Source organism: Podarcis cretensis, assembly GCF_951804945.1.
Source record: "Podarcis cretensis genome assembly, chromosome: 17".
Taxonomy (NCBI): domain Eukaryota; kingdom Metazoa; phylum Chordata; class Lepidosauria; order Squamata; family Lacertidae; genus Podarcis; species Podarcis cretensis.
In genome coordinates this window covers 15,859,671-15,872,074 of record NC_137187.1, presented here as the reverse complement: position 1 = coordinate 15,872,074, position 12,404 = coordinate 15,859,671, and the positions used below count along the sequence as shown (strand labels likewise).

Genomic DNA, 12,404 nt, shown 5'->3' with positions numbered 1-12,404 from the left:
TTGACCATTTTCTTATAATCTGCTTAATTAAGTACTTTCTAGTTTGTGGCAAACCACAGTTTGCCACTGCATCCAAAACAGCAAACCAGGGTTTCCATTTTCTGGTTTGCAATCACAGCTTGCAGGGCAAGCACCAACCACAACTCACCAATGCAGGTGTATTGACAAACAAGGAAGTAGCTATGTAAGGCCAGTACAAGGGGAAGAGATGAGGGGGATGGCATGGGTTCAAGGTTCAGTCATGCAGTGCCTAACCATGGTTTGAAGTTACATGTGAACTGACACATTATAACAACTTCCTTGATTTATCCCACGGGTAAAGTCCACAGCTCCCTTGACCAACTACATTCTTTTCATGGCACCCCGTGGGGTTCAGCCCAGTTATGTCACCCCTTGCCTGCAGAGCTGGCAGCCTCTCACCCTTTTTCAAACACCCTCCATTGTGGAGGGTTCCCTCAGCCTCCTCTCCTCTCCCCTCTCCTTGGAGTCCTCTGGGCAGCCGCTGCCGCCACCTCTGGTCTCTGAGCTGCCCCTGCCCCAAGGAGAGGTGCCCCACAGGGGCAAACCATTCCCAACAGCTGGCTGCGCTCACTCACTGACTTGCTTGCTTACTCTGAGGTCCCCTTAGCTCCTGGCAACCAGCACCCCCTGGCCAGCGCCAGAGGCACCATTTGCCTGAGGAACTTGTAGACAGGGTTGCTGCAACAAACAGCTGCACAGGTCTTTGGGAGGCAGAGATGCAAGAGGGCATCAGAGGGGGCAGAGGCCAGTGTTGCCCGCAGCACCATTCAAGGCATCCCAGGGGCCCATGGGAAAACCACTGCCACAGGGAGTAAGTCACCTGAAGAAAAACTATTGCCAGGGCCAAAGAGCTATTACAGCATAGAATGATAATAGTTCTGAAGCAGAATGTCCTGGGTTCTAATCTCACACATGACATGGCAGAAAACCTCAGTTTGCCATTCAGTGGGTGACCATAGGCAATGTTCATCTCAGCTTTTCTCTCTTTCTCTCCTTCCCTTCCTATCATATGCATTATGGGATAATGACTGTGACCTGCCTTATAGGGTTACTGTAAGGATTACTCAAGTAATGTATATGAAGAAAACTAAATATTATGTAAGCATTATATAAATAAATGCTCAGTATTTTTACTAGAATTTTACTAGCAAAATTTTTACTGCTACACGTGAATAAGCTCTTGAGATTTTCAGGACCTCTGGCACTTCCTCATATTTCTATCCAGCATAATAAACATTGACACCCCACCTAATGCTTTCTAGATACACTTGAACAAGTCTCTTGCTTTATGTCTCTTCCATCTTGCCATAGTCACATACTGTTCTAGTACTCGACTGATCCCATCAGTGCCCCTTCCTATCATACAAGCAAACTCAAACCTGTCCAGTTTAAGCTGCAATTGAAATTACACACGTTTGAAGGAGAAAAGAAGTCTGTACATGCTGAACCAATGAACTTGTACAGCTTATCTGTGCTATTTAAAGGAATGTGTAAATATGGTTAATTTACTTAGCAGCTCACCTGGATGATCTAAAACAGCAATTAAGACAGGTGCTTTAAAACCCAACAGGAAACACAACTGTTATCTTAAAAAGGAAGAAAGGTGTAACTGGTCTAGTCTTCCAATTACAGAGCAACAACATTAAGGGCAAAAGCATCCTCTGCTAAGCCCCATATCCCCCAAATGGTTCGCAAAAGCTTACAATGAAGCATCATCACCAGTTACATCACTTGATCTCCACAATTGTCTGAAATCAATGAAGCCCCATAGTCTAGGGACTCAATTAGACCAGTAAAGAAAAAGCAATTTACATTATATGCATTGTATATGCAATATAACATTGTGCCACCAGATGGCGACATGGAGTCCCGCTTTTCTCTACCGGTTTCCCCTGTTTAAATTTACAACGCTTTAAAACTGAAACGCTTCTTTGATGTGTCTAGATCCAGCCCAGGAGTTGGAAAAAAAAGTAGATGTGGTTTCTACTGGAAGATCACTGAACAAATTTGCAACCGCCCAGGAACAAGAAAAAAGGTAGTTCCCCTTCAACTGCATATAACTGGACACCTGGATGTGATTGACTATAACTTGGGATATAGACCATGGCTAACCAATTGTATATTATCTGAAGTTCTGGCAGACATTTAAACTTTTCTCAATAGGAGGAACATGGTAATAAAAGCAACAAATTTTGCCCAGCTTTTGAAACAGAGGGCACTCCAAAAACAGTTTGCGATATGGAGGGTTATCTGCTCAAATGATTTTGCCTCCCCCTAAGGATCAGATTTGCAGTTTCTGTGCATGTGTTGGGGAGGAACTACTTTGGAAGCATACGTAACCTCAGTGTCACAAAACTCTTTCCACCAATGCCTACTAAGGTCACCTAGGCCACAATTATTACTGCTCTGCCAACATCCTTTTTGGATATTGTATCTGGGGCTGCCTGTGAGCCTACTTTATAAATTCAGAACAAAATATGGCTGCTAAATTACTGAACAGCACTGGGCACATACCACCAGTCTCAACATATTTGTACTGGTTACCAGCGCATTTCTAGGCTTAGTTCAATGTGTCGGTTCGTAACTTTAAAGCCCCAGATGGCTATGACCAGGATAACGTCTTCTTTTCCTACATGAGCCAGGGCAGGCCATTACTTCCTCAAAGGCAGCCCAGAACAGGATCTTCTCAGTTGTGGCACTAGGTCCAAACCTTTTTTGGGTATCAGGTAAAGGCCTTTTCATTCACATAAGTGTTTTACATCTTTATGCTTTCACTTGGGTATTAAATTCTGCTTGGACACTGTCGTCGGCGTCATAGTAGTAGTAGTAGTAATAATAATGATAATGATAATAATAATAATTTACTATTTATACCCTACCCATCTGGCTGGGTTTCCCCAACCACTCTGGGCAGCTCCCAACAGAACATCAAAAGCACGATAAAACATCAAACATTAAAAACTTCCCTAAAGTTGCCTCAGATGTCTTCTAAAAGTCAGATAGTTGTTTATTTCCTTGATATCTGATGGGTGGGTGCAACTACTGAGAAGGCCCTCTGCCTGGTTCCTTGTAGCTTCACTTCTTGCAGTGAAGGCCCTCGGAGCTGGACCTCAGTATGAGGCTGAATGATGGGGGTGGAGATGCTCCTTCAGGTATACTGGGCTGAGGCCGTTTAGGGCTTTTAAGGTCAGTACCAACATTGTCATTCTGTTTCTGTTTTTACTGTGCTTTTGTATTTTGCTGTTGTCATGACCCTGTTAGTTTAAACACTGTTAGTTGATCTGGAACATATTGGTCTGAAAGCAGGAACTCAACACCTTAAGTCAGGTATAAAAGGGAGAGATTATACGAGTTGGAGCCCAGAGTTTGGAGGACTGCAGATTCCCCATACCTGCCCCAAGTAAGTTTAATAAGCACTATCTGTGAGTCTAAATAGTTCTTTCAATCCTCAATATAACTTGCATAGCTACTCCAATAGATCCAGTTTGATAAAACAGAGATCTATTAGCTCTATTGCTTAAATAACTGATTGTGTTATTTCTCGTGGCTACAAAAATAACTTCAGCTTTTTTTTTTAAGTGTTTCTTACAGTCAGTGAGGAGTATGAATAAATTTGGGACAGGTAGCATGTCAACTTAAAATATGGCAATTTCTTCTGCATGCCCTCTCCTCTCCCCCCAACCCCCGCCCCACTTTTAACAATATGAGGTCCCTTTTCCAGACTTTGCAGAAGCTTGTGGTTTCTCTAAAATATATCTCTAAAGGTGCAGCACCTTGATTACATGGTATAGAAATATATTATAGGAAACTAATTAACTGAATACAGTGGTACCTCAGTTTAAGAACTTAATCCGTTCTGGAAGTCCATTCTTAACCCAAAACCGTTCTTAAACTGAGGCGTGCTTTCCCTAATGAGGCCTCCTGCTGCCAGTGCCCTTCCACTGTTCGGATTCTGTTCTTAGACCAAGGTAAAGTTTGCAAATCGGGACACTACTTCCGGTTTTGCAGAGTTTGTTTTTAAACAGGGCTGTTCTTAAACCGAGCTACCACTGTAATAAATTTATTTATTTATTTATTTAATAATTGGCTGTTGTATGTTTAAGTTCAGATAAAAGTATTTTTGGTTTGTTTGGTTTTTTTTTTTAAAAAAGGGTAGGAAGCAGTCTATGCATTGACTTTTCGGAATATGTACACCGAATACTAAACATCTTAAATGCATACCTCACCAGCATTTCAGCCACTTCTGCATGCATTGACTTAAAATGCATTGTGAACTAGGAATATTTGTATTATAGTGCACCCCCCCCCCAAATGGGGTGGTTGGGTTAGGAGTGGCTAAGCAACAGAATAAATACTTTCGTAGAATGGGCATTGTTCCTTTGGCTGTCGAGTCAATACAAAATACAGCTGTGAGAATGAAATAAATCCCTAACAGATATGAGAAGCCTCTGCAAAACATTCACTAGGGATGAATACCAATTCACATGCCCAAGCGCTGAGATAGTGCTGGAATCTCAAATGGGCTCCATCACAATGCTGAAATGTTAATCAGGTTTTCCAATACAGAAGACAACAATCTCCTATCTCCATTCTGTTAAACAGTCATTTTATATACACAGAGGTATTCAATCTCTCCCCACACCCCAAGTTCCAGAGCTAAAGTGATTTAGTTAATGTGTGACCACAATAAAAAATTCACATCATCAGTGCCCATTCCAGGTAAGGATTTTAACACTAATGTGCAACTCTCCTTTTAACTTAAATTTATATTTAAAAAACACTTAATATAAAAAACAAACCACTACATTGCTTACGTAAAATGTAACAGGAAACCACTACATTGCTTACGTAAAATGTAACAGGAAAAGTAAAGTCATATAAAGCAGAACATCAAATGAAACTTTTCAAAAGCTAAATAAAATCCGAATGACATCATAATACAGTACCATAGATAACAATGAGCAATGCACAAAAAGAAAAAGAAATAGTTTTAAGAATTAGGAATCAGAATCCAGGTAAGCTTGGGCAAACATGTTCGTCTTTTAAGTGGCATTTAAAGCTGATTCCTGTTTCTACCTCTTGAACTATCCAGAAAAGGGTATTTCAAAGGGTGAGTGACACCATTAAGGAAGTCTGCTTCCATAGTGTCACTGTTTCCATGTCCCCACCAAAGAATTAACAGCAGGGTTTCCTTGGAAGATCTTAAAACTTCAGAGAGATGGTCTGCTTCTAAGGAATCCTTCAAGCCTTTTGGTAAACAGTGTGTTCAGTTAAACACAGCCGATACAACCTTAATATTTGTGCTCGTGTAATCTCACTGTGTGCAAGTGACAATAAAGTATTTCAATATTTCAATTTCAATATCTGCAGAGAACACAGGTACTAGAGATCCACAGGTCTTGGAATTTGTTACTCGTTTGGCATTAATTTGAAAGAGGAGTTAAGCACATGCTTAAATATCTCTAGTTGGAATTAATTGTACTTAACTTTGGCTTGATCATTCTTTTTGTATGTTTTTTTGTGCATTTTCTGATTGTTGTTATTACTGTACAGCATCCTGGGAGCTGTTTGGTTCAAGGGAGTGCTAGAAAATTTTAATAGACTAAATAAAGTTGTCTGGTCAACAGACTGAGCTCTGAGCTAGGAAATCGCCAGGTTAAACATTGCCTCATGCCATGAACTCACTCCTGTGGCTGTAGGGTAGCTGCTGTATCTCACGGTGAACCTCAGATCGGCAATATTTATTAACAGGAATGTGGTTTCACATAGTTAGGGATGCGATACAATCCCTTATCTTTCCTTTTGTGCCTATGAACTCCAAAGCAATCCCACTGAAAAAAAACTACTCTGGTTTTAGGTCTTTAAATCACATCAGATTTTTAAGGTGCAGCCACCCAAAGTCAAGCACCTGCTTAAATCCTGACCACTAAAATGCTGACAGCTTTGGCTGAATTAAATAACCTTTCTAAGGGTACAATCCTATTCCTACTTACCTGTGAGTAAGCCTCACTGGACTCAATAAGATTTAATTCTTATAGACATGTATGAGATTGCAGTGTAAAAGTACACGCAGAAATAAAAGTGAAGTCTATATTATTTTCAGGTTCCTGATGCTAATTTATCAAACCTAAAAGGTTTTAAAGGGAAGTCAGACTTGGAAATAAAACATAGCTTGTTGAACAGAAATTCTAAAAAGGCAATGAACTTGGGATATAGGTAAAGCAAATTACCATGGGATAGAAGCAAGTCCATCAATAAATGGAAATGACAGAAACATTATTCTTCAAACTGTTCAGAGTTTCCAAATATTCTAGTAAGTTTTCTTACTCGCTTGCTAATTAATTTGCTATTTGATGGTGCACATAATCCTTTTCATGCCACTTCTTTGCAACCCATGAGCTCAGAAGCTCCCTCTTCAGGGTTCACACATGCTTGCAAATCCCATGGGCTTGGAGTTCCAAGGGTAAGGTGGGGCAACTGCACCCCCACCTCAGCAGATGAACCATACTCTCCAGATCCCAGATATCATTAAAAATAAATAAATAGCAAGTTTCTAGCATTTGTAGAACCTGAGACAGGAGGAAAAAAGTAAAGGCATGATTCCTCTCTTTCTGTGTGTGATTCTCTCAGCCTGCTTCCTCTTTCAGTGTTTCAGGTTGCCCCCACCCTGAGAAATTCCTGAGACTACCCTTGTCCATGGGCAGGGGAAGGTGTTAGCTACTGAGAGGAGGAACCTGAGCAAGGAAGAGATAAGGGAAGAAAAGATTACACATCCCTCACCTGCTGCCTCTTTTAGAAAGGCCCTTAGGGGCTACAATGACTTAGCTGTATGTAACCCGCCCTTTGGCTCACATTCTAACACCTTTCCGAGAGGCGAAGAAAGGAAAGGCGACTTGCTTGCTCAATAATTTAAAGAGGCAGGAATATCTAAATGAAACAAAAAATAATTAACTGTTGTGCTCACTTCACGCCAGCAACACAGGGAGCAAGTGGGATCTAGTGGTGACATTCAGAAGGGACAAGCCGTGTAACTGCAGGTGTTGCCTGGAATTTGCAACGGTCAGAAAACCTCCAGATACAACCTTCGCTTTTTAAATGCTTCTTATTTCAAACCAACTGGTTAAGGATTTGGGAAAACGGCACCCAAATACGCTAGTATCTGTGGACATGGCATTCTATACAGAGAGGAAGTGCTTTGCATTCCATTCTGTCCTTCATTTCCCTGTTCGCTTCATGCGGAGAGATGAGGCAATGTCCTGGTCCTTTTTATACTGAGCACTTCTGAACCGTTTGCTGTTCTTTCTCCCCTCTAAAGAAAAAATAAAATGCAAGGTTCCCCAAAAAGCACTGCCCCTACCTTAAATATACGTTCCCCGTTTTGAGAATGGAAGTTGAGATCTCCCTTACCTCCTGAACCCTGCAAACCACAACCAAAGCCTTCAAACTGTGATCCTCAGTGACCACACACACACACACAAATACATACATACACTGTCAAGTTGACTCTGATACTCCCAAGCATCAGATGCCCTTCCAGAATCCCAGCTACCTCCTCAGCACCCAAGTTATCTCACCTTACTTCTCTAGTTACCTGTGCTCTCTCTGAACTGTAGGGGGATGCGGTTTTCTCACAATTCCCCTCATATCTGATGGGGATGAGGCCAATGCAGTTGCAAAGTCTAAATGAACCATGGTAATGTTCACAGCCCATGAAGCCACTGCTCCATGCACGTTGACTTGCGAAGGATCAAGTCATGTTTCCACCAGCCCACTCAAGTCTTGCGTGTCCCCACAGTTCCCATAAGCAGTTGCAGTTACTACGTACACAGTTCCCTCCACCATCCAACCTATTACATTTGGACCCCTAAGTGTTCATACCCACCCCCACCCCCCATATTTGCATGTGGGTGGCCGAGAGGAAAGCAGCCGCGTTGAACGACTTATTCTTGGGCGCACTCAAGGTTAAAAGGGGTGTGTGCGTCCTTTTTCACAGCGGATGTGATCACAATTATTTTACCCCTCATGATAACTATGGCAAGGTCATCCACATAGGACAGAGTTTATCTGATGCCTGAGCATGCACACATCTCTCTCTCTTAAAAAAAGATAAGAAAAGTAAAAGGTTTTGTACCTTTGGCATGCATACCTGATACGTGCCTATCAGTTAATGCTGCAATTCTTACCACGGAGCAAGTCGAACTGAGCTCAATGCAGCTTTCTTCCATGCAGACAGGCTTCCAAGGCCCTGCATGCACATCCTTGCGAGTCAATCTCAGTGTGTGAGAAGTGTGAGGCAGCCACAGAGCCTTTGGGGTGATGGCAGAGAGGGGTGGAACTGCACCGAAATGGCACCCCCCCTTCTCCAGCACAGCTTCCCATCAGGAGCCCAGGAATCGCCCCCCTCCTCATACTCATACACACACACACACACACACACACACACACACAGAGTGGGGTGCCAACTTGAATAAAATATTGGGGGACAGGTAAGCCCCTTCCCACATAATCGATCACATGATGCAGTGCACATACACACAAAATTTGAATGGCAATGCCCATCAACTTGGGGGGGGGCTGGCTCTCTCAAATATTTTAAAGGGGGGGCCGAAGGGACCTCGACCCCTATGCGCGCGTGCGCACACACACACACACACACACACACACAAGCTCTGTAGCTGTGGCCACGCCAAGCCAAGCCCGAGAGCAGCCCTGACCCTCCTTCTCCCACTGCATGCGAGAGCTTTGCAGGCAGCAATTGCTCCCTTGCGCGCGCACAGACCCCTCCGCTCCACCACGCGGAGGAGAAAGATGGACGCGGGGCAATTCTTCCCTTCCCCTCCCGTCCCCGTTTCTCCCCCCTCCGCCGCGTCCCCACAACAAGCCCCGAAGCGAAGAGCACGAGGCGGCAGCGTTGGGCGCCCAGGCGGAGGGAAAGGAGCAGGAGCTACCTCCGTTCTTCCTCTCGCCGGCTTCTCCAGCAAGCGAGCCAAGTCTCTCAGCCCGGCGGCGGCGGCGGCGCGCGCGGAGGGAAGCAGGATAACGCGCGCGAGCAGCCGCCGCTTTCCGCCGCCTCCTCCTCCTCTTTCTCCGGCTTGCCTCCGTGGCCGGCTGCCGCTTCCAAGTTTAGGAAGTGTGGCGGCAGCAGCTGCAGCGGCGGCAGTAACACGGCACACACTCTCCGGTCTGTGAGGAAGGGAGGTGGGCGTGTTGTGAGGCAGCTGCACCGCAGGACATGGAAGCCGGCTGCGAACGCGCGCGCTCTCTCTTTTGCCAGCTCGCCACGCTGCCGCCGCCGCCGCCTCCTCTCAGGCTCGCGCCTCTGCTGCTGAATAATAAATAAATAAGCGAACCGGAGCTCGCTGCTTTCGGCCTCGTTCGCTCCGTGCAGCCGGGGCGGGGTGGGGGTGGGGGTGGGGGTGGGGGGCGGCGGGAGGCAGCAGCAGCAGCAACCGCCGCCTCCGCCTCCTCTCAGGTTACCTCAGCATCCATTCGAGACTCGCGCCGCGCCTGCAGAAAGAGCTGCTGCTGCTGCTCTCCGCCCTCCCGCCATGGCGGGGATAAGGCCAACGAAAAGGCTCCGCGGCCAGCCTTCAAGGCAGCCGCGGTGGGCCACCAGGGGGAAAAATGACATAAAATAAAACCCATCTTAGGGCAAAATCGTTCCTAGGTTCCAACTCCTAGAGGCTGGGTTCCCCTCGCCGCCCCCCCCCCCCGCTTTGGAGCCCCCCAATAAAATAATTGAGCCAGGCCCCTTCAGTGTTGATGCATGTGCTACACCTTGTGATCGATTTTGTGCGGCTGGGTGCTTACCCAGCTGCCCAATATTTTATTCAAGTTGGCACCCCCAATAAAATCCATCATCTTGCATAGGCCAATAGAAAGGTTATTTGTGGGTACCAGCTTGCCACTCAAAAGGATCCAACTCCTAGAAGCTGGGGTACCCTCACACCCTCCCAATTGGAGAACAGCCTGTACCAAAGGTGTCGTGTGTTTTGAAGACGCTCAAACTCAGGATGAAAGGGAAAAATATGCTAAGAGGAAGGCACACTTGGCAAACCACGATCGCCACGATCAACTCCCGCCCGGAAACCTACGTCCCCACTGTGGAGGGACGTGTGGATCCAGAACTGGCCTCCACAGTCACTTACAGACTCACTTTTAAAACCATGTTCATGGAAGACAATCTTACTTCGCTACGAGTGATCGCCAAAGAAGAAGAACTAGCCCCCCAATAAAATAATTGAGGGGACCTCGTCCAATTGATGGCCATTGCCATTCAAATGGTGTGCACGTGCTGCATCTTTGTGATCAATTTTGTGGGCCGGGACTTATTACACACCCCCTCCAATATATTATTCAAGTTGGCACTCCTGTTGCCCCTGCCGTCTCAAGTGATTTTTATGGCTAAGGGTGCTTTATGCCCAGCTTAAGTTACGGACTGGGAAAGCCTGGCCTCAACTGCCCCTGCTTCTTGTGACCTCTCCCCTGGGCTACTGGAATGCAGCCTGTCTGGAGCTGCCCTTGATGACCGTCCAGAGGCTGCAGCTAACGGAGGAGGAGGCTGTTATGTTGCAGAGTGGGTCAGCGCAATGGGGCCATGTGACGCCCGTCCTTAAAGGGCAAGTCAAAGGATATAAAGGATAAAAGGAAGGAGAGCTCTGCTACAGCACTGTTGTGCACTAGGCAGCTCCTGTTCATTTCCAATAGGGAATGCACAAGATGACTTCCTAGTGAATTGTGTGCTATGGGTCAACTCTACCTCCCATTCAAAATCTGTTGCCAAAGACAGAAGGTGCCGCTTGGGGCTGGTTTCACTTCGGCAGTGAGGGCTGGCCTGGCGCAGCAGGCTCTATTGGTGCATGAAAAGGATGCAACAGCCTTTGATTGCAGCCTTCACATGCTGAGTGGCTTTGCAAGACTGAGACAGGGCTGGCTTGGCAATTGCCCCAGAAGTCCTCCCTACGCTACCCCCCTGTCTTCAATGGCAGGGAGATCACCTAATTAATAAACTTCAACTATTTGATCACTGGATAGCTCAGTTAAAAGGTAAAGGTAAAGGTACCCCTGCCCGTACGGGCCAGTCTTGACAGACTCTGGGGTTGTGCGCCCATCTCACTTAAGAGGCCAGGGGCCAGTGCTGTCCGGAGACACTTCCGGGTCACGTGGCCAGCGTGACATCGCTGCTCTGGCCAGAGCCAGAGCCAGAGCCAGAGCCGCACACGGAAACGCCGTTTACCTTCCCGCTGGTAAGCGGTCCCTATTTATCTACTTGCACCCGGAGGTGCTTTCGAACTGCTAGGTTGGCAGGCGCTGGGACCGAGCAGCGGGAGCGCACCCCGCCGCAGGGATTCGAACTGCCGACCTTTCGATCGGCAAGTCCTAGGCGCTGAGGCTTTAACCCACAGCGCCACCTAATCTGGCTCAAAGAGGGCCAGATTTGATTAAGTGAAGGACCGTGAGGGTCGATCAAAGGGCTGACCAAAGGCAATAACCTTTTTTTAGGATTGAAGTTGTTGAGCTTTTTTTAGGGTTGGAGTTGTTGAGGTTTTTTTTTAAGGATTTTACCCCAGGAAATAAACTGCCACAGGGGTTAAACCTTATTAAACTGACCAACAGGCCAGATTAGGCCCCTGAAATGGACTTAGGACATGCCTGAGTTAGAGCATGGTGTTGATAATACCAAGGTTGCAGATTCAATCCCCATATGAGACAGTTCTATGATTCTATGACCCACTTCCCCAGTTTATCAGAACTTAATGTTGGTGGTGCTTCTTTCTTGGCCCACACAACATAGCAAGCTATCTCCCATGTTCCAATTTTACTATTTCCTATGTGAGGGTGTGTTTAATTAATACTAATTAGGTAGGAGGCTATTAATAAGTCACAGAGGAAATCAAGTGCTGTTTTATCATGCATATTTTAGTAAGTCTTGCTCTGCCTGTGATTTGCATTTCAAAATACTTGCAGCAGTGGAACAAAATTTGTCTTAAATGCTTTTTAATAAAGATACATTTTCTTAATGTTCACGTCTTGCTTTTGGATATGCATTGAAAAATAAGCAGAGACATGGAACAATTCCTGGATCATATTAAGAACCAAGCATTCTGGAATGTGGCAGGAATGCAGATGCAAAATTAGGTAAGTTATGGAAAACGGATGATTGACAGTTGTTATTCCTTATTAAGGATTCAGATCTGCAAAATACATGTCCCCCTCATAGGTGACACAAATCAGCATGTAGAGATATCTGAAGCATGTAGCAGGGTGCAGCAATCAGCTGATTTCCTGCATAAAACTCAAAGGCTTCAGTTCTTCCAGGTCTACATGGTAGTGGCCACTAAGAATGTAAGAAAAGTTGGCCGGATCTGGCTAATGACCCAACT

General features: G+C 45.6%; 1 protein-coding gene across 12 annotated transcripts in view; it reads right to left on the bottom strand.

Moving 5' to 3' along the window:
• Positions 1 to 12,404, bottom strand: part of PALM2AKAP2 (PALM2 and AKAP2 fusion) — a 222,086-nt gene that overhangs the window by 74,466 nt on the left and 135,216 nt on the right. Inside the window, exons 1-2 of one of the 12 annotated variants that reach the window (XM_079959181.1) lie at positions 8,205 to 8,261; positions 7,379 to 7,438 (exon numbers count right to left, since the gene is read on the bottom strand). The exons of 7 other annotated variants lie outside the window; for them this stretch is intronic. In XM_079959181.1, the coding sequence (XP_079815307.1) occupies positions 7,379 to 7,438; positions 8,205 to 8,246 (102 nt within the window). In that variant the 5' untranslated portion in view covers positions 8,247 to 8,261. 4 more of the 12 variants (XM_079959179.1, XM_079959174.1, XM_079959182.1 and 1 more) reach the window with 4 other exon arrangements.